The following is a 23,249-nucleotide window of genomic DNA, read 5'->3' on the forward strand; positions in this document are numbered from 1 at the left end:
TCTGGCACTCGTGTAGTGGCCAGAGAAATGATTGTACTTTTCCTGTGTTCCTTTACCCAGGCAATGGAACTTAACAGATCTGCGAGTTTATGCCATGAGGGCTCGCTCTTCATCAATGACGCATTAGTGCAAATGTCCCTGGACACTTTCAACAAAGGTGCCCAGCAGGACGGCACGCACCCCCCAAGTCTGTCACATGCTGATTTGATCAGGACTTGCGAAAACCAAGTGGACCGTAGGACAGATGATCCTCTGCCTGTGGATGTCAACCATGAACTGTGGACAGCCCCCGGGGCCTGTCATCAGGAGACTCCTCTCCAGGAAGGCAGCCAGGAGTCTTGTAACAATGGTAATTAACGCTTTACACATCGTCTGTGTCCTTTCCACAAGCAGTTGTTTCTCTACCTGGTTGGCTGTTCTGTAGAGCTCGTCAAAGTGAGCCCTGGGCTGGGGTAGATTGGTGCTGCTGAGCTGGAGTTGGTAGCGTAAACTGTTCTTTGGGGAAATCTCCAGTCTGCCTTCGCTGGCCAGTTTCTCAACAAGCATAAGGCATAGGGATACCATCAGAATGTAAGAACTGGACAGGTTTTCCGGTCTGTGGATTGAACGATAGAGTCCCCTTAGAAGTGGAGCACCTTGGTATTCTTTCCCGCCGTAGACCTTGCTCTATCCTGACACACATCCTCCCACTCTCCGAAGTAAAAGATATGGACAGATTTGTGGTAGGGTTTTACTGTCTATCTGGGCAATTTCCTGTCCCCTCAGTGTACTTCTGTACTGCTATTAAACACCCGGAATGAAACTGTTAACATCATTTGTCATTGTAAAAAAAGGTGTTGTCTCTTCGTAAGTACCTCGTAATAACACAATTTGCTAATCCCATTAAAGCATCCGCCAAAAGTAAGGGGAAGGCAGCTCGAGTTACCAACTCCACACGGATCCAGATGATTGAGATCTACGTCTATTATGGATCGTTTTCTGTGGGATATGAGGTAGGGAATGAGAAGAACTTGAAACCCTTCTACCGAGAAACAGATGGTATGCGATCGAATAAACATGGCTGGCCACATGGACGCGGGATAAATCACTGACAGCGAAATGTTTCAGGAACATAAAACAAGCAGGGGTACAGAGACCCCGGGGCTGGTCGCAGCTCCGTTCCCCTGCTTCCTCTCTGTTCTTAGTGTGTCGGTTGGGAGGATAATTTTTCAGCAGCAGGAGTTTTGACACTACCTTGCTGCTCCCCGTTAGAGAGCAATCATTCTTTCAGTGCCTGCAGGTTGTCTTACCCCCGTCCCCAAAGATATGGGTTCCCGGCCGGGGCTACTTCCTTGCACTCTGTAGTCTCTGCTGCGGCTTCTTGTGAGCATGGGAGAGACCACAGTGGTTCTTAAAGTATCATTTCGAATGTCCGTTAAAGAAAAAAGTGCAATGGAATAGATTTTAAGAAAAAAATGTCAAAGGTTAGAAAACGTGGCCCCTTAAGGGCGTTCTTTTTGCCACGTTAGCGGCGCGGAGCCCAGCTCACAGAATGCTTTCCCGGGCAGGGTTGCTGCGCTGTGTGTGGATCCATCGGCGCACTGTCCGCAGGACTTTCCTCTGGTCTTGTCAGCGGAGATTTGTGTACTGGCTTTGGCATAATTCAGAAACTCCGTTTGAGTTAAGCCACATTCAGCCTTTGTTTGAAAGAATTGCTCTTCTACTTTCTGTGTCCCTGCCATCTTTTTTTTTTTTTCTGTTGACTTGTGCTTCAAAGGAGCGGGCTTTTAAACATCTGGCCGCCTACATGCAGTAGATAGCAAATGTACTAAGGAAATAAACAGTGATTAGGTACAGAACCAGTCTGTCCACATGTGAGGAATTTGACATCGCCAAGGGAAATGTGGAGAAAGCGCACTTGCGCTTGAGAAATGGTTGTGTTCAATGTAGGCCAAGGACACTGAGGACATTGACAGGAGGGGGGAGCATCAACTTTGACTTAAATCTCTCAGGAACATCCTGGTATTTATAAGTAGGGATTAGATCAGAAATTCTGTGTGCATTGTTAACCACTGGAATTTTGCAACTGGTCAAAAAACCCCTACTTATGTTTGTTTGCTTAAGCGTGATAGGCAATTTCTGGAGGAGAGAAAGGAAAGCCAGAGAATAGAAGGTTCCGGGGAGGTGGATAAAATTGGATGTACGTTCTTAAGAGAGTGGTCAGGGCCAGATAAAGTTGTTCAGCTTTGCTGGCTCTAACACTAGGAGGAGGCCTGTCCTCTGCCACTGGGGGTGGTCTCACTGGGTTCTGTGGGCGCTCTCCACACAGGTTCTTGGTGGGTGGTGATTGCAGGGCCGAGCCCAGAACAGCAGGCTGCAGGCTGCCCTGGGGCCTGAGAAGTGGTGCCTGTGCTGGAATCAACAGCCAGGCCAGGTGCTCTCTTGCTTTCCTGCGTTGCTGCCGAGTCTTTGGTTGAAGGATCACCCGTGACCACTGCTGGTTACCATCCTAGCGTTCACAGTACACTGACAAGATCTGCCCGCCGTGTTTTGGGCTGGTAGTTCTTGTCCAGTGTGTATTTAACAAGGATTTCATTAAGGCCGGCTGCTCATTCCATCGTTAGGCCCAAAGTCAGCTGTTTCAGGTAACAGCTTAAAAAATGGTTTGGTTTTGTTTGTTTTTTGTTTTGTTTTGTTTTGTCTTGGGCCTGTGCATACAGGACCAGCTCAGATCAGTGAAAATGTGAATTTCAGGAGCAGTAGAGATAATGGAAAGAATTGCCTGTAATAAAATTCTCAAATGTGTTTGGGTGTTGCCTAGTGCTATGGTTTGGGTATTAGTTGGATATTGAGTGTCCTTTCAAGGCTGGGTCCCCAGAGTCTTATGTTAATAGTACAAAGAGGATGTACACTTAATCCACTTATGCTTGTTGGAGGTGAGGTCTTTGGGAAGAGATTGTGAAAGGTCACCTCAAAACACACCAAACACCGGAGTAAGGGAGAAGGGTTACTGTCGGGTGGGGGAAACCCAACAGGCTGCCTCCCCCTGCACAGAAGAACAGCACCCCGTACTAGACCAGGTCTTATATAGCTTTGCCGAGGTAAAGAAGTGGGAGCAGCGAATCCTGTCAGGATGGTGGTGGAGCTGACGCTTTAGGGTGGGCCATTCGGTCACCTGACTTCTAGTCAGTCAGGCAGGGCTTAGGATCGAAGTTTATTGTACAAAATGGCAGTGGGACCAGAGCCCAAGATGGCACCCCAGATAAGATCATACCATTTTACTAGCAGATTGGATTGGAGGGAGTTGTTAAGGTGGATCCTGGATTTCTAAGAGACCACAGAGACAGAGACATGTGCTGTGTCTTCCCTGTGATTGCCCTGTGCGCCTTGGACTCTGCTGGCAGGCACGCCCTGACCAGATGCCAACCGACTGATGGTGGACTGTGAACCTCCACAACCTCGAGCCCCAAGAGCCCTTTCCTGCTCATGAAGTTAGCTTCTCTCATGGTGGCTGAGAAAAGGCTGACTCATAGACTCAGGTGGGGATTTGGTTGGTTCAGTCTGACTTTGCCAAGCTGGTTAATGTGTGATTGGGATTCATTTCTTAATTGCTTTGCTGCAACGCTGCCACAGGTAATTATCTGACATTTATCAGATTCAAGCCCTGTGCTCAGGTTTTACCTGGAGAAACCTTTCATACGACAGCCCACTCAGATGGCTCTGTTGTTGTCTCCATTTTTGAGGGGGAAGTAGGATACCCAGGGGTTAAGGTCCAAGGTCACCCAGGTGGTGAATGGCAGAGCAGGAGTTGAACCTGGGAAGACTGGCGCTGGAGTCCATGCCCTCAATCATTACGGTGTCAGTTTTCACTTTCTGGAGAGCTGTGTTGAGTTATACGTCGTAAAGAAGTTGTTGCACATATCAGCATGGAAATGCCCATTGGGATGTTTGTGAAAAGGGCCAGGTCCTGGGTGTGAACCTTTTTCCTTCCTACTCTTCCTGTTTTAATCTCATCATTCGGCACAGATTTCTGAATGTTCTGGATAGCTGTAGCCAGCTCTTGCCTGGGACCCGGGCATCTTCAGATCTCACAAATACTCTCGAACCTCACTAGTTTCCCCACAAGGCTCATTTTCTACAAAATACTTTGTGTTCTCGATGGTGCCTAAGGATAACCTCATACTTTTTGTAAATGTTTTATTATTATTATTATTATTATTATTATTTTGACAGGCAGAGTGGACAGTGAGAGAGAGACAGAGAGAAAGGTCTTCCTTTGCTGTTGGTTCACCCTCCAATGGCCGCCGCGGTAGGCGCGCTGCTGCCGGCGCACCGCGCTGATCCAATGGCAGAAGCCAGGTGCTTCTCCTGGTCTCCCATGGGGTGCAGGGCCCAAGGACTTGGGCCATCCTCCACCGTACTCCCTGGCACTTTGGACAATGCCACTCTACCATTTTAGTAGCTATTTCATGAACAAAATTCTTGGATATTTGAACATTAAATCCAAATTGGTATTTGATTTTATTTGTAGTGGTATTTGATTTTATTTATGGTATAAAATATGAAATCTTCTGAGTTTCACTTTTCAATTATGTTTTTTGGGCAACTTGCCCAAAAAGCTCTCCTCAGTGCAAGAAAAGCAGTATGACTTTACCAGGCATACGATAAAACAAATCAAGAGCCAAATTTTATGTGTTAAACATGTAAATATTGAAAAAAGTAACTTTATTAAGTTTGGGTTCCAATAGAATGTTTACTTTAACTACATATTAATATTTGCTGCCCAGAAAAACATTTCAAAATTCAAAGCATTGTATTCAAAGTATCTTGGTAATTTTTTAAAAAGTATAGACAACTGTGTTCAATTTCCAATGACAAGTTTTGACATAAGGCAAAAAAAAAAAAAACCAGAAAATTTTCAAATAAATAGCTATCTGTAATTAATATTTAAGTAACAGTCTTTGAGATGTGAGAATATGGCAATTTCTAATGTTTTTTAAAAATTCCATAATTCAGAAACTGGCACTTTATTTTTGTAATCCGTGTGGGAAGAGGCTTTATCAAATATCTTCAGGCAATTTCTCATAAAACTGAAATTGGCATTGCTGCCATAAGCCTCAGCAACAAAACTGTGTTGGAAGAGGAGGTTCCATGAGCTCGCCAGGGTGGCTGTCACAGGTGCCACAGGCTGCAGCTTCAGCTGTATTTCTTTATTCCTGAAGGCTGAGACAAAAGAGACAAATAGAGACAGCAAAGGAGAGAGAGAGAGAGAGAGAGAGAGAGAGAGAGAGATCGTCCATCTGCTGGGTCACTCTCCCCAAATGCCGGCAACAGCTGGGGCTGGGTCAGGCCAAAGCCAGGAGGCCAGAATTCAATCTGGGTCTCTCTCTCACCTGAGTGGCAGGGACCCAACTACATGAGCTGTCTCTGCTGCCTCTCAAGGTATGCACTGCAGGAAGCTGGAACTAACACAGCGGAAACTTGAACCCAGGCACACTCTGATATGGGATGCAGGCATCCCACGCTTGTCTTAGCCTCGGTACCAAGTGCCTACCCAGGGCTGGGTTCCTCCGAGGCCTCCCTCCATGGCTGTGAATTGGGGATCATCTCCCTTTGTCTTCCCAGGGTCTCCCCCTGTCTGTGTCCTGATCTCTCTGAATTGGGACACCAGTCTTATTGGATTAAGGCCTACCCAGGGGCCTCATTGAACACGGTAGCAGGGGTATTCAGTGGTAGGACTTCCACGTGTGAATTTTGGGTGGGATGCAATTCAGTGCTTAACAGGGAATAAAATGATTATTTTTCTCTCTGCAGTGGTTTTGGGCATCATGAAAACCTTAATTTTTTAACTGTACTAAAGTTGAATGATAATTTTAACTACACTGCTAATTTTTTTTAACCTGGTTAGAAAAGTGAATTGAACTTCATAAAAAATTTACATAACAGTAAAATTTTGATAATGTTATTTAAGCCTATGTCAATATATAGATATTAGAGCAGAAAATATTAGGTCCTTTGGTTCATTTCCTGCTAATGTGGCCTACACGGGACATTTAGGCTGTATTTCCAAGCTAGACTTTGATTAAAGGGCTTTGGTAATTTTGCACTCTTTTCTGTGATTAGGGAGATATTAGATGCCTGTATTATAGATTGCATAAATGAAACCAAAGTTGAAGGGTTGAATACATTCATTATAGCATCAGATTATATCTAGATACATCTGGAGGAGTTTGAAGGAGTCAAAACTGGAAAATCATTGGGCAACTCGATCTTTCTGCTAAAATGCTGACTATCACTGTAGGCATTATTTTAAAGGAAGCTGTCATATTCCTTGTTCTTGGTCATCTCTACTGTGACAAAAGTAAAAAAAATTGGGCACAGAGACTTAATTTTAAGCTTTCTCATCAGAAAATGTAGATGACTGACTTTAGCCTTTTGCAGAATTTGTACCAGGGGAAGGAAACATGACATTTGCTTGTAGAGCCTGGTGAGCCGCGGGGTGCTTGCTGCCAGCTTCCTGATTGCATATTCTCTGGGGGCAGGTTGGCTGTGTGAGCCAACTGGGCCAGGGCCATCCCGCTGTAGCGCATGGAGCCCAGTACACAGCAGGAGAGCAAAACCAGCAGGTGGGTGGATGCCCAGGCAGCCAGCCAGCCATGTGGCTGCCTGTTCAGCCCGCCCTGGGCTCCAGTCTGGTTTGGACAAGCTGCTAAAGTGGGAGTCCACATAGAATGAAAGCTTCCAAGGGTTAGCTCTGACTTTGGGTCATCCTTAGCTTAAAAAATGGGGAAAAAATCACATACACGTATACATACCCATGTCTGTATAGTCTGTGGGCCACGTGTTCGACCTTTCTAGAATGGTGTGACTTCATTCTCAAGGTGGTTAAGGGATGGTGTGCAGGGGAAGTGGTTTGTAACCATTCATGATCCAAACATGCCTGAAGGGTAAGGCCAGATCCAGCGACTTGTGGGGCAAGGACCCACCACTGGCAAAGGAGGCCGCAGCCTCTCCATGCTTCAGTGTCTCAGAATTATCTTCTCCCTCTCTCCTATCCCATCCAACCATGGATGTTCCATTTCCAGGGCCTGATTAAAACGGGGTGAACCCTGTCGAGTGTCATTGCTTTATGTTTGCCTAGCGAGAATATGACCCTCTGGTTCAGAGGCTGGCAGCCTTTCTCTGGAAGGATCCTACAGTAGCTGTTGTCGTTACTCCGGGCCATCAGGTCTTGGTGCAGGTAGTCAGCACCACCACTGTAGCTTGAGAAAAGCCACAGACAGTAATGAAAAAATGAGCTCAGCTGTTTCAGGACCACTCATAAAAACAAGTGACTGGAGTTTGCATACCTCAGAGGGCATTTCCACGTTGCTTTTCCCTCTGCTCAGGTTGAGGGGTGAGCATCCCTGGTTTGGGATGTTTATCTAAATTAATTTGCTTTTGAGTGAATTAAATAATTAATAGTGTAGTAATGTGAGACTATCATTCAAAAGGAAGTTTGAGTTCATGACCTCATTTATAATGCTCCTGTGAGATGATGGTTTTTGTCTCTTTTCCCAATAAGGTGACTTCGTTCACCTGCTGTTCAGTCCCTGGGAAACCATGAGTTCAGAAAGGCCTAGCTGACTGTACTACATGGATGTTAAGGCCAAGGGTTTGAATCGTGGAGAGACCTTGCCCCCCAACTCCAACCCCTTGAATCCTGTGATGGTGTTGGGGAAGGCCCCCTCCACCCATGATGAGTCAGAAACACAGATGGGGGTTGTTACAGGAGCCATGGATCGAACACATCAGGGTTTCCAGCAGCATATCATAAAGAAACACACTGACCTACCTGTTCCTCGGTCGGATTTGCATCAGGGTTGGCTGCTTGCTCGTGTGTCTCTTTCTGTCCTTTGTGGTCCTGAAGCAGCATATCTGACACATGTCCCTGTACTACTAACGTGCAGAGCTGCATTGACTGTTACAGGGCTCCAGCACACCCTGCCTCCTGCTCCTACTGTATGGGAGCCTAAGTCTTAGTTTCCCATCTGGACAGAAGGAAAGGAAGTCTTACCAGGATTGCTTAAAGATGCCCAGCGTGTCCTGGGGGTCCAGTGCACATCAGCTTCCACCCTGCATGCTGGGAAAATGCTCACTGTGACTCAGAGGTGGCCTTCTGAGTGAGATGAACCTGTCTCTAAATGTCATTAGATAGCCAGCAGTTTAGATTGTGATTAAAAAAATATTTGGCTGTAAGTTGAGGATTTTTTTTTTTGCCCAGAATGAAAATAATTAGGATAAAAAGAGAACTGTCATTCTGTATTGGCCTCAAGGTGGCGTTGGTGAGCGCATCCCCAGAGCTGTCCCCGGGAGGAGGCCCTGAAAGCCCAGCATGTAGTGTAGCTTCCCTTTGCTCTGTCTACAGTGGAACCGCTTGCCTCAGGCAGCCATATTTTCTGAACCAAATGCAGGCTGTTCTGCTAACAAGACTAAACATCTCAATTTGCGATGTAGAGCTCCCGTATCCATGGACCAGGCACGTCTTGCTGGTTGCATTACAAGTATATAAATGAACTCCCAGAAAAGCTTCTGAGCATGCATTGGTACTTCAAGTGTGCTGTCCTACTAGAGAGAAATTGTCACAAGCAGCCAACAGGAGTATCCCGGTGTAAACCACGTTTCACTTTAAATTTAAAACTTCTGTTCTGGTTGATGGTCCTAAATCTCTTTTTGAGTTTGGTTATCCTGATTCAGTCTACCCTTGTTAGTGCTAAATAAACTGACGAAAGTCAAGGTTCAGAATCACCAGGAAGCACCTCTTGTTAGCACTTATAATTTACATGAATTATGTGTGTAAGAGCCTATGTAATGTCTGGCTGCCCCACTGGAGAGCAACTTCATGGGGGTGGAGGGCCCCCTGGCTCCTAGTTAATTGCTCTATCACAAGCACCAACCAGAGTTTGGCATACAGTGGACCTTTGATAAATACTTATGACGTAAGTGGAGGAGCTGATACCCTTCAGTAGAAATGGAAGCAACTGTGAACTTCAACCACACACTTGACTCTTTGGTGAGGCATTGGAGACAGTGAAGAAAGATGGCAGAGCGATGGATGTCACAGTCAGTGCAGGCAGGAGAGATGGGTGGCTCAGGCTGGATCGGGGGAGGGCTGGGATTCAAAACCTTTCATGAGGGTTTGCTGGGTGGTGTTCTGAAGAAGTATAGGTAACTGCACGATTATTTCCCTCTGCTGTCCAACTGGAATCTTGTCACGGACTATTTTTAAATTTTTTTTTTGCAGACTTTAAAAATTACAAACTTTTCTTCATCCTCACAAACGTTGAAACAAATTTGTGGATGTGCAGTACCATTTCTTGGTGTGGCACAGGTACTCCTTGTGCAACTCTAGAGAGACCTTTTCATGTGTGTGATTTTTCCACTTAGAACACTGCACATGTAGCCCCCATATGGCCATTTGTAGCAAATGAAAATGTAAAAAGTGGAAATATGTTTCCCATTAAATGCTTTAAATTAGTGTAAACTTGTAGAAATGAATCCATCGCTGTCATTTTAGGAAGATGACACATAAATAATTTAGCATTTTATTCTTATGTCACTAACAACTAGTCAGCTTGTTGGGTCACCCGGGTGTTTCTCTTCTACCCGCACAGTAGCTTGAACGCCAGCAAGTTAAGCATGGGTGGCTAGCTCAACATCAATGAACCACTTTCCTAGCCTTTTTCTTCTGCTAGATTCTATGTAACCATCCGTTTTGTCTCCCCAGGCAAGACAGCGAATTTTTTTTTTTTTTTAGTTAAATACACTTCTAGAATGTGAACCAGTTTCCCTGGCATGATCTTCTACTTGTGTGCCTTAAAATGTTGCCTAAAATCTCACATATTTATTATAATAATCCTAAAATTAACTGTGGTGGCATCTTAAAAAACATATCCCTTTGCTTTACCCCAGATAAGAGAACGAAACACATTTCCATTTTGAGCTGGCTACTTCTTTTTTTTTTTTATTAAACTTTTATTTAATGAATATAAATTTCCAAAGTATAGCTTGTGGGTTACAATGGCTTCCCCCCTCCCATAACTTCCCTCCCGCCCGCAACCCTCCCCTTTCCCGCTCCCTCTCCCCTTCCATTCATGTAAAGATTCATTTTCAATTCTCTTTATATACAGAAGATCAGTTTAGTATATATTAGGTAAAGATTTCAACATTTTGCCCACATAGCAGCGTAAAGTGAATAAACTACCATTGGATTACTAATTATAGCATTAAATAGCAATGTACAGCACATTAAAGACAGAGATCCTACATATTTTTTTTTCAAATTAATTAATTTTCTATGCCATTTCCATTTTAACACCAGGTTGTTTTTTTTTTTTCATTTCCAATTATCTTTATATACAGAAGATCGATTCAGTATATAATTAGTAAAGACCTCATCAGTTTGTACCCACGCAGAAACACAAAGTGTAAAAATACTGTTTCAGTACTAGTTATAGCATCACTGCACATTAGACAACACATTAAGGACAGATCCCCCATGGGATGTAAGTACACAGTGACTCCTGTTGCTGACTTAACAATTTGACACTCCTGTTCATGGCGTCAGTAATCTCCCTAGGCTCTAGTCATGAGTTGCCAGGGCTATGGAAGCCTTTAGGGTTCGCTGACTTTGATCTTATTCCGATAGGGTCATAGTCAAAGTGGAGGTTCTCTCCTCCCTTCGGAGAAGGGTACCTCCTTCTTTGATGGCCCCGTTCTTTCCACTGGGATCTCACTCACAGAGATCTTTCATTTAGGTCTTTTTTTTTTTTTTTTTCCGTGATATCTTGGCTTTCCATGCCTGCTATACTCTCATGGGTTCTTCCGCCAGATCCGAATGCCTTGAGGGCTGATTCTGAGGCCAGAGTGTTGTTTAGGACATCTGCCATTCTATGAGTCTGCTGTGTATCCCGGTTCCCATGTTGGATCTTTCTCTCCCTTTTTGATTCTATCAGTTAGTATTGAGCTGGCTACTTCTCAGTCGCAGCTGGCAAAGCAGGAGTGATTCAGCTCAGACCCTGGGCTGGATCATAAATCAGTAAGCCTGGGCCTTAGGTTTGGTCTGCAGGGCTGTTCATTTGCCATGAATAACCACTGTTGAGGTTCTTCGAATAAGGACCCAAGGTGTCCATTCTGTTTCTGAATAAGATACTTATATTAATTCCATTGGAAATGTTAATGGTTGGCCTGAGGATTTACCTAAGAAAAAAAACATAGGCTTCTAAAGATTCGCAGTAGGCAGCAAGGGACTCAGCCTGTCACTGAACAATTGCATAGCATGGCTGTTCAGAATTTGATTTTTTTCATGGTAAATCTTTTTGCATAGCTTTGTTTGCACAAATTTCATTACACTACAGCTTTTTCTTTCTAAAACACAACATGGTGGATGTTTGTATTAAATATAGACTATTTGGATCATCACTAGAAATACAGAAGACTGCTTCTCTGGTGAATCGGGGCCATTTTTGAAGGAATGGTGCTATAAGGCTTTGGAAGAAACATTTACAAGCAAAACATTGGCAGAGTTTTAATTTTATTTAATGACCTGCTTCCTACTAGTGATCTTGGCACCCGTGCAGTGATTTGCAATCAATTAATCATACGGAATGTTGTAACACTGCAATAAAGGCATTGCACTCTGAGAGTCTCATAAATTCACCAGCTCCAAAAAACAGGAATTGCGTGCTCAAAGACCTCTTCATGCAAAGCCTTGGATGAGGAGATGGTTTCATGCTGTATTTCTTTTTGCTTTCTTTCTTTTTTTTTTAGATTTATTTATTTTATTTGAAAGAGTTACAGGGAGGGAGAAGCAGAAGCAGAGAGACAGAGAGAGGTCTTCCATCTGCTAGTTCATTCCTCACATGGCCACAACGACTTGGGTTATTATGCCAGGCCGAAGCCAGGAGCTTCACTAGGGTCTCCTATGTGGGTGGCAGGGGCCCAATCACATGGGCCATCCTCCACTGCTTACCCAGGCACATTAGCAGGGAGCTGGATCAGAAGAGGAGCAACCGGACTGGAGCTGGCACCCATCTGGGGTGCCAGCGCTGTAGGTGGTGTCTTTACCCACTACACCACAGTGCCAGCCCCCACGCTGTGTTTCTAATGGGTACAGAAGCCTCGGTGCTTTCCTGTGGATCCTGAGTTTTGAGATTCCTGTTTCTCAAAGACAGTTTGACCCTCTACTGGGTTCTCAGAATAGGAATGTATAAATGTAATTTTTAAACTGATCCTGTGGACAGGAGGAATTCTTGATTCTCCTGGATTATAAAAGAGGGCTATGGTTTGTGCTTCCCCTTGAATTCAGGACAATCAAGCTCAACTTCAAGAGGCCATATTTTGGCAAGTGTTTGTAGGATGATTCAGGAAGGAAGCGTGTTTCCAGCCGGGGAAAACACTGACATTTGCTGGAGGCAGATGGCACAGTGTGGTACTGGAAGTCAGGGAGACTTCACATACTTGGCCTTGCCAAAAGCTCCTGGAATCTGTGTTCAGATCTTAAGCTTATATTCTTTGCATTTCAGATGTGTCTCTGCAGTGAACTGTTCAGCGATGATGGATTTTTTTTCCCTAATTTTAGCACAGTAAATGTGGAACTGTTTGATATTCTTACAATTATATAAGCTTAAACCTTTTGGTGTATGGATATTGTGTTATCTTTATGCATTTTCTTAAGGTTCCATTTTTGGAATGCTCTTATAACAAGAGTAGGGAAGCTTAATATATGTTCCATCTGAAGTCTCTTTAAAGAAAGTAAAGGTTGGAAGCTGGTTTGCTTCCAATGAGTAGGTTCAATTCCTGGCTCCCCATGAATTTATTCGTCCCCAAATGTTGTGCTATTTTTGATTATTTGTTCATTTATTCAGATTGGCATGATAGCCTCAAGCAGAAGTTGTATTTTTAGATGCGTGGTGTTTCTGTTCAGCAGGATATTTTAGGGCCCTAAAATACACCCGCAAAGTTTTGCAAATGCAAATTACTTTTCACCGGCATGTAGACCAGAGGGAAGAAAATGTCATGCAGGTTTTGGCCAAAATGTGATGGTCTGTTAGTCAGCATGTGGCCGGGCGGCGCGGCTGGCACTCAGACTCCAGTGTGAAACAGCACAGTTGCACACTCGCTGATGTCTCCCTGGGGCCTGGGGCATGGGCCCTGGAGCCGTGGCCACCTGGAAAGAATGTGCTAAGATTGCAAGGGGCTCTGTGGTTCGCCTTCTTACAGGGTGCTCTTTGCGACTACCGGCATAGTTTGTTTTTTAAACGTTTTCAGTTTTTTTTTTTTCTGCTGAACGAGCAGTCTGAGGCGAAGCCTTGTGAAAAATCCAATCCTGGTTTGCCTTTCTGAGTGCTTGCTGCCGCCCTGAGCTGGCTGTCAGTTGCCTTAATGATCCAAAGGGCACAAAGCCAGACTCCAAGCTGTGTTGAGGTGGGAGCAAAGTGCTCAGAGAAATCACATTGAAAGTACCCTCCTCATGGAAGCTATTACTGGTTGTTGTAAGCCTGTAGAAGGAAGTTTTCAAATGATGCTGCCAATAAATTAGAGCATCCCCTCGTATTTGTCACATGGGAGATGTAGACACAGAGCCGTGGCAGATACATCGGTCCGATTCAGACTCCCGCCTTCCACTTAGCATCTGCAGTCCTTGACTCCTTAAGTAGGTAGCAACACAATTAAATTCCTGGTTTTTTTTTTTAAGATTTATTTATTTAATTGAAAGTCAGAGTTACAGAGAGAGGAGAGGCAGAGTGGGGGAGGTCTTCCATCTGCTGGTTCATTCCCCAAATGGCTGCAATGGCTAGAGCTGTGCCGATCCGAAGCCAGGAACCAGGAGCTTCTTCCCGGTCTCCAATGTGGGTGCAGGGGCCCAGAGCGCTGGACAGGAAGTGGAGCTGCCAGGTCTCCAACCAGCACCCAATGGGATGCCAGCGCTTCAGGCCAGGGCATTAACCCACTATACCACAGCGCCGGACCCTAAATTCCTGTTTTTATAAGTCAAGGTGAGCTTAAGAGTAGCACATTGATTTTTGCCAGTAAAATTATACTACTTCTGGTGATAGTTATTTTCAATTGTTTCAGAGACCAGTGGTTAACTTAAAGGATGCATTATTCAGGGAGATTTCATGAAGGACTTGATTAAATGGCTGAGTTCACACTGACCCAGAAAAAACGCACACACACATATACACACACATACACACATACACATACGTATACACACACATACACACACACCCACACACTAAGATAGAAAGCTGCCTAGCAATTTCATCTTTGACCAAAATGACCAAGAAACAAATTGAGCCAGGAATAGCCTATGAGAAAAGTAGGTGACATAATGTCCCTCTTGCTGGTCAAAGATGAGAATATAGAATCCATCCCCAACCCCCTACAAGTAAGTTTCAGAAACAAAAATGGAGTAAAACCACACTTTTCCAATATAATGAATCTTAGGTGCATTTATCAGTACTTCATTTTTAAGTGAGAGATTTTTTTTTAATTTTTTTATTTTTTTGACAGGCAGAGTGGACAGTGAGAGAGAGACAGAGAGAAAGGTCTTCCTTTTGCCGTTGGTTCACCCTCCAATGGCCGCCGCGGTAGCGCGCTGCGGCCGGCGCACCGCGCTGATCCGATGGCAGGAGCCAGGTGTTTATCCTGGTCTCCCATGGGGTGCAGGGCCCAAGGGCTTGGGCCATCCTCCACTGCACTCCCTGGCCACAGCAGAGAGCTGGCCTGGAAGAGGGGCAACCGGGACAGGATCGGTGCCCCGACCGGGACTAGAACCTGGTGTGCCGGCGCCGCTAGGCGGAGGATTAGCCTATTGCGCCGTGGCGCCGGCCTTAAGTGAGAGATTTTAATGAATGAATGAACCAATGGAGGAGCAAATAAATGCATTTCATTAATCGTGGACAGTGGGAATGGCAGACTGGCTCGAGGCAGGAGGCTTGAGAATTACACCTGCATTCAGATTGCAATTCTGTTGTTCTCTATGAAAGTTTACTTTTCATTTTTTATTCGAGAGGGAGAGAGGGAGGTAGAGGGAGGAAGGAGAAAGCAATCCCATGTGCTGATTCACTCCCCAAATACACATGACAGCTGGAGCTGGATCCAGGAACTGTGAACACGATCCTAGTACCCCTTGTGGGCGGCAGAAACCCAATTACTTGAGCCACCACCTGCCTTCCAGGGTTGCATTGGCAGGAAGCTGTAGTTAGGAACAGAGCCAGGAATTGAACCCAGCTACTTGGGCATCTTAAACACTGCCTACTCCCTTATTATCTATGAAATTTTGTTTTATTTTTAAAGACATACTTATTTATTTGAAAGGCGGAGATACATAGAGATCTTCCATCTGCTGATTCACTCCTCAAATGCCTACAACAGCCAGAGATCTGGGCCAGGCTAAAAACCAGGAGCCAGGAACTCCATGCTGGTCTCCCATGTGGGTGTCAGAGGCCCATCTTCTGCTGCCTTCCCAGACACATCAGCAGGAAGCTGGATGAGAAACCAAGCAGCTGGGACTCAAACCAGTGCTCCAGAGTGGGTGCCGGTGTGGTGAGTGGCAGCTTAGCCCACTGTGCTACAACGCCAGTTCCTATGTCTGTGAAATTTTAAGGAGGTATTTAAACTTATTTCATGTGTCTCCGTTTCCTCTTCTATAAAATTGTACTTCTAGTAGTATGTGGTTTGTAGGTGGTATGAGGCTTACATAAGACAATGTAAAATTCTAACTTTTTGAGCTCTCAATAAAAATTTTATCATGGTTACTATTATATTGTGTGCTGAGAAAGGAGAAAATTATTAGGAAAATAGATTTGGTCGCTTGAGCCAATGGACTGCTTCCAATATGCCTGTTCTGATGACCAGAAAGATTACAATTAGCCTCATGTGGGTATTATCTACGTTGGCCCTTCTCAAACAATGCTTGGCAACTCCACTGGCTGTTACAAGGTGTTAAATGATAAATGTCTCCATGATCAGATAGTATTGGGAAATGCTGGTTTGGGGACTCTGCAACTTTTCCCAAGCTTCACTGTGCTTGTGTGCCCTGTGAATTTCCAGAAAGCGATACTTCCCAGATCTAGTTAACACAGCCACCGCCTCAGCCTGGCGTCTTCCAGGACCACTGGTTTTTGAAACACGCTTTGGAAAAAGCAGTGATGTCAGTGGATGTTGAAATCACCTCCCTGCACGTGGCACACCCTTCGCATGCATTTCTTCTCCCTTGGGAACAGTTGAGAGTCCCAATGACAGATCCCCGCGTGATTTCCCACATGGGCTGCATTTTGAAACCCAAATCCAACACAATGAACTTCAGGGAGAGCGTTGTTTGTTTAGCCCCTAGGCCAGCGTTGGAGCCTGGGGATGGGGTTGGCGTCCAGTCCTCTTTGGGTTTTTCTGGGTCAGCTGTCTTAGGCTTATTCAAACCCTCTGTGTGCTGGGAGTTGCTCACCCGTGAGGAAGCACTGGAGGCTCCATCTGGCCTCTGGTGTTTCAGCTTCATCTCCTGGTGCTCCCTCTTTTCTCACCCTGTGGACCAGCCGTGTGACTGCACATGTCAGCCACGCCCCCTGTACATTTTGAAGTTTCATCCAAAAGCTTGTGGAAACAAGGAATTAAAAAGATACATGTATTCTGGTGCAAAAATAACATGGGAAATCCATGTATAGTTCTTTCGTCCTCTGCATTTTCCATGAACTTTTTGAATATCCTTGTAGCACCAAAATAAGCTCATCTTCTAAGTCCATTATCCTTGAGCTTGTTGGAGTGCCCCCTCGCACATCACATCCTTTTCCCATGTTAGAAATATCCTCTCCCCCAGCCTGTACACCACCTGGTTCCCTCTTAGCCATCTCTCAGGGTGCAGCTGTGGGTTATGTTCTTCCAGAAATCTGCCTAGACCCTCCCGGGCTGGGTTGGGAGCCTCGCCTAGGTGGCCCTTGAGAACCTGCCTCATGAGTTTCTCACTCATTTGCCTTCTAGACCATAAAATACTTTATACAGTTTGCTCGTGGAGATATACTTTACCGACAGTGAAATGCTCAGAGACTAAGTGTCCATTTTTGTGCAGAGACCACCAGAGCACAGAACATTTCCATCACTCCCAGCAATTCCCTTAAATCCCCTTTCTAGTCAACTCCACCCACCCCGAACAGGCCATTCCTCTGCTTTCCATCACTGCAGGTGAATTCTGCTTATTCTAGCATGGGTTGGAATTGGCCACTTGGGACCTTTTTTGTTCTGCTTTTTTCACTGTGTATTATTGTTGAGACACAGCCATGATGTTGCATGGATCTGTAGTCGGTCCCTTTGTACTACCGAGGAATCTACCACTGATGAATATACCAGTGCACTTATTACTTCTGTTTGTAGACAGCTGGGTTATTTCGAGTTTTGGACTTATCACGAGTATTGCTGCTGTGATGTCCTCGTGCAGGGCTTTTTGTGAATTGTGTTTGCATTTCTCTTGGATAAGCGTGTAGGAGTGGAGTCACTAATAGGCTAGGTGTCTGTTTAGCTTTTAAGAAACTCTGGACCTGTTTTCAGAGATATTTTACTGATATGAACCTCCAGGAGCTGCAGGGAGGTTTCATTCAACTCCGTTGCCATGGTGTCCAGCCAAGTTCGGGGCACACAATGGACATTTCCAGTGCTTATTGCAGGATGAGTGAATAAGAGGCTTAAATCCATTTTCATTCTAAAATACTCACTACTAACTGACAAAAAATGAGTGCTTTGGCCATCTAGGGGATGGATGCTTCATTGACTACATGTGAGTTCACTGTAGGTGGTTAAAACACAGGAGGAACACAACTCCCTTTTCCCCTTGCTCCTGGGCCTGTAGTTTGAGGGTGCAGTGTGTACAGTGTGTACAGTAAAGCCAAGGACACAGGTGGACTGGGGCCGTGCGAGGGATCTGCCCACCAGCAGCAGCCCAGCTGATCTGAAGGTAAACGCCCAACACTCCCATCCAAGACCCTCCAAGATCTGGGTGTCTATTCTCTCTCCCTCTGGGTTCCCATGGACATAGCTAAGCCCAGCCTGACCCAGCCCTTTCTTGATAACATCTAGCTTCCCTCCACCCCCATACAGTGGTGGCAGTATCCACCAGGAAGACCTCCTTCTCTTCTGGGAACATCCTGGCCAGCTTCAGGGCCGAATTCAGAGGCATTCTCTTCCCTGCAGCCTGCCTTGGCCCCCACATCTGGAAGCCATCCCTCTATGGAGGGTCTTACTTGGCACCCGCCTGGGAACAGCGCTCATTAGCCATTCAGCAGGCTGTCCTGCCTTTACCATGGTCAGCTTCCTGTTGTGCGAGGTGCTAGACTTCTTCCGGGCAGCAGGCCTAGTGGTCCTCAGCAGGCTGCCGGGGGCTAGGGCTGTTGGACATAGGCTCAGGCTTCGTGATCCATGCTTTCAGTAGCTGATTCCGTGAGAGAGCACTTAATTATAAAGCAGTGTTATGATTTACAGAGGAAAGAGATCTGTCTGAAAGAGGAGGCTACAGTAGGAATTGGGGAGTTCGTGTCGCCTGGTGGGTACTTAGTGGAAAAGTTTGCTGGCTTTCTGGCTGTTTGTCACAGCCGGGATCTGCGTCAGGAAGTACAAGGATGAACGGCTAGAGTAGCTTCGTATGTCATTTGTATGCACAAGGTAATTTTAAGTCATTTCCTGTAGGGAGAGACAGCTGCAGAGAACAGAGCATTTCATCTTGTGACATATATGTATGTTTTGGTAAAGTCTTAATTTTGCCTCTTTTCTATAAACTGCCTACTTTTCTACTTGAACAATTCCTAAAAATATTGAAGCGTAGCTTCCAAATTCTTACTCTGATAACAAACATAAATGGAGAAAGAATATTCAAGAGCATAAGAGTAGCATTGAGCATAGCATTTTCTATATATTGTACTGTTAAAATTATAGTCATTTTTGAGTGCCATACACTCAAGCCTGTAGTTGGGAAAGATATTTCAGGGTTTGGTTTCTTTGCAAATGTTACTTCAAACAAATAAGATTTCCAAAATTAATGTGTCTTGTTTCTAAAAAGAAGCAACATTTATGTTGCTCTGAAAATTGTACGTGTGTTTCTCAGAAGAGGCAAGGATGGTCTTTGACATTATCTTGTATTTTTGTAGTTGATCAAGAGGAAAAAACTCACTCATTTGCAGACCTTTGAAGTAAAGGATTGGGTGCCAGTTCTTTTTTAGATCTGGTTCTGGTGAGGGCATCGTTATTAAGGAGTAGGTAGAACTAATTAGCTTGGGTGTGTTTGGATTCTCGGCGCCTTCTGCTTTAAAGAGAAATGCTGCATTTTGTATGCTTAAAGAATCTTAACAGCTGCTTTACTGTCTTCTGAGCCAGTCCGAAGTTAAATGCGGCATTAAAATTCCTAGGTTGATTTCCTGCCTTCTTCAGCTGGCAGGGAAATGAATTTGATTCTTCTCTCAGCCACACAAGAGGCGGAACCAGGGTCATGCTACAGGCAGTTTGCAGAAAATCTGGTTTCTGGCTGTGGGAGGAGAAAGCCATGATGCTCAAGAGGAATTGAATGCCATGAAAGCACCACCTGGTCCTTGTAGCTACATGTCCCTTAACTCAACACACTCTCTCTCTCTTTTTTTTTTTTTCATTTTTAAAAAAGAGTTTATTTATTTGAAAGTAGAGTTACAGACAGTGAGAGGGAGAAACAGAGGGAAAGGTCCTCCCTCTACTGGTTCACTCCCCAAATGGCTGCAATGGCCGGGAGCCGATCTGAAGCCAGGATCCAGGAGCTTCTTTTGGGTCTCCCATGCAGGTGCAGGGGCCCAAGGACTTGGGCCATCCTCTGCTACTTTCCCAGGTCATAGAAGAGAGCTGGGTCAGAAGTGGATCAGCCAGGACTAGAACCGGCGCCCATAAGGAATGCTGGCGCCACAGGTGGAGAATTAACCTACTGCGCCACAGCACTGGCCTCTCAACACAATCTTAAAAATTGTCTCTGCTTCTTAATAGGGGCAGTAGGATTTGAATATTTTGTTTTGATTATTTAAAATTGAAATATTTCTTGTCTACCTGACAGCTATTATTAGAGACAAATTCAAACATATAAGAAGCTAAAGTGAGGAGGGTACAGCCACTCACAAACCCATCATTTAACTCCAAAATATCATGGCCAGTCATGAGTTAGATGCCAACCCTGTATCCTCTGCCCACTCATATCTTATATTATTTTGAGGCACATTCTAAAAATCATGTATGGGGGGTTTGGTACTGTGGCGTGGCAGGTTAAGCCATCATCTGCAATGCTAGAATCCCTTAATGGATGCTTGTTCCAGTCCCTGCTCCACTTACAATCCAACTCCCTGCTAATGTGCCTGGGAAAGCAGCAGCAGATGGCCCAAGTGCTTGGACCACTGCACTTATGAAAGACCTGGAGGAAGTTCCTGGTTCCTGGCTTCTGCCTGGCCTACCTTAGGTATTGTGGCCATTTGGGGAGGGAACCAGCAGATGGAAGACCTCTCTCTTTTTCTCTCTCTCTTTCTTTCTCCCTCTCTCTCTCTGTAACTCTGCTCTTCAAATATAGATTATTAAAAAATGAAATTTATTCATCCATCAACAGTTTAGTATATATATTTAAAAATGGCTGTCTTTTTTAAAAAGAAGATTTATTTATTTATTTGAGAGTAGAGTTACAGACAGTGAGAGGGAGAAACAGAGAGAAATGTCTTCCATCTGCTGGTTCACTCTCCAAATGGCCACATCAGCCGGGGCTGGGCCAGGCTGAAGCCAGGAGCCAGAGCTTCTTCCAGGTCTCCTATATGGGTAGCAGGGGTCTAAGCACTTAGGCCATATTCTGTTGCCTTCCCAGGTCATTAGCAGAGAGCTGGATTGGAAGTGGATCAGCCAGAACTCAAACTGAACCGGCGCCAATATGGGATGCCAGCGCCCCAGGCGGAGGCTTAACCTACTATGCCAGAGCACCAGCCCCAATGGTTATCTTTGTAAATCCATTACCATATATAGGAAAAATTTAACCATAATCCCATAGTATCAACATATCAAATATTAAATATATGTTTACATTTCCAATTATTTCTTAAGTGTCTGTGTCCTTTTCACAGTTTTTTTTGGACTCAGAATTCAAATAAAAGTCATACTTTTATTTGAATATTTGAATTATTTGAATATTTTAGTTGCTGTGTAAGTTGAATTCAGTGAATAATGTAAATGTTTTCATTATAAAAATTTCTCTTACAAAAAAGTAGATATGTATTCACCATACATGTAATAGGTCTTACAGTTTTTTCCATATTTGCTTCCAGTGCCTCTTTAGCCTTTTTCCTTTTGAAGAAATAGATGTGACTGATATAACTGACATCCTCCCTGCATTGTTTCCCTTTCTTTCCTACCAAGGGTAAACTAAAATTGGTAAATATGTCATTTCCAGTGTATATTTTCATGCTATTGCTATGTATATACAAGGACACTTCAAAATGCTCATGGAACATGGAATTGAAATTGAAATTTATTTTGGTGCAAAAAGTTTTGAAATCCATGCACAAAGTTCATGAAAACGTGTATTATGAAAAAAACTATGCTTCTACATCTACATTTTCGCCAATATGATGGGCATTTCTGGTCAGTGTAATGGGCATTCTTTCATTCATACTTTGCTGATTACCAATGAGATGTAATATCAGTTCCTCTTCATTGACTTCTAGATTTTTCTCTATTGTGAATTCCCTTTTCATACTTGTTTATATCCAACACACAGGTTTTGGAATTTTAAAACAGTCCACTCTTGTTACACAAACATATTTTTTTAAAAGATTTTATTTATTTATTTGAGAGGCAGAGTTACAGAGAGAGAAGCAGAGAGAGAGAAATGTCTTCCATCTGCTGGTTTACTCCCCAAATGGCCATAATGGCTGGAGCTGGGCCAATCTGAAGCCAGGACCCAGGAGCTTCTTCCAGGTCTCCCACACAGGTGCAGGGGCCAAAGAACCTGGGCCATCTTCCACTGCTTTCCCAGGCACATTAGCAGAGAGCTGGATCGGAAGTGGAGCAGCTGGGACTCAAACTGGTGCTCATATGAAGTGTTGGAGCCACAGGTAGAGGCCCACTACCAGCCCTATGAATGCATTGTTTTTAATGGACTCAATAGATTTTCTACTTTTAGACAGGGATGTTGGGCCATTTCAAGAAGGATAAAAATCAACTAGAAATGCAGAAACTACTAAACATATTATTGACTATCATTTATATCCATCCCACAAGACTTTAAGCACTGGTTCTTCATGTGAGTGCTTTCATTCCTACTTCTGTGTTTTCTTCTAAAGTTCCTGTACCTCGCTTAATAACTTACCAATGTTTTACCCACTCAGAACATCCATCCATATCCGTTTCATTTTCTTTCCTGGAAATTACTCACTTGGAGCCCTCTACTTGTTGCTTTCCAGGGCCACTGTGGAGTTGTCACCTGGGCTGTCCTGTCTGTCCTCGGTTGAGTCCTCTGAGCCCTCCATCCCAAGCTTCTGAATGCCCCTTCCTTGCTTGGGCCTGGCTCAGGCGAAAAATCCATAGGGTATATGCATTTGCCCAGATTAGTTGAAATATCTTTTTCATGTCATTCATTTAGTTTTGCTACTCATCCACTTGGGTTTTACAATGCATCTGGTATAAGAATTCTAAATAAAAATGTATTTTATTTCAGAATTTTGAAGGAATAGATTCTCCTCCTTTCCTGAGTTACTTGTATTGTTCTGACTCCTAGGAGGGCCTTTGTGCCTGACCCTTTCTCACTTCTTCTAGAAGGTTTTAGAACTTTCTTTTTAAAAAAATCCCCTCTCATCTGAATTTTATATTATGCCTGCCTTAGTGTGGTCTTTGTTAAAATCATTTTCACTGGTCATTCATTAGGCTTGTTAAATCCGGAGGCATATTTAATTCCATTCTCAGAAATAGTCTTTCGCTTTTCACTTTCTTCCATTAAAGAAAAATTGTATCCCTTCCATTCTATCTTCCTGGCTGGAGGTTGGGCCTCAGAGATCCTCTGATTTTGCTCTCATTTTCTTCCTATTTTTGTTGTTCTTTAAGGGCGATTTTCTTGTCCTTAACCTCTTACTATTCTGTTGATTTTTTTTTTAATTTGACCTAGCACATTTTAAATTCCCAAGATATACATACACAAACACATACACACATATCCTATTTTGTGGAATTTTGTTGTGAAGTTGAAACGACTCTGAATATTT

At 44.2% G+C, this 23,249-nt stretch overlaps 1 protein-coding gene across 1 annotated transcript in view; it reads left to right on the plus strand.

Moving 5' to 3' along the window:
- The window catches only part of ARHGEF28 (Rho guanine nucleotide exchange factor 28), a 330,489-nt gene that overhangs the window by 297,089 nt on the left and 10,151 nt on the right, over window positions 1-23,249 (plus strand). Inside the window, 1 exon segment of the mRNA XM_062212247.1 lies at window positions 61-349. Within this exon segment, the coding sequence (XP_062068231.1) occupies window positions 61-349 (289 nt within the window).

Source organism: Lepus europaeus, chromosome 15, assembly GCF_033115175.1.
Source record: "Lepus europaeus isolate LE1 chromosome 15, mLepTim1.pri, whole genome shotgun sequence".
Classification (NCBI taxonomy): Eukaryota; Metazoa; Chordata; class Mammalia; order Lagomorpha; family Leporidae; genus Lepus; species Lepus europaeus.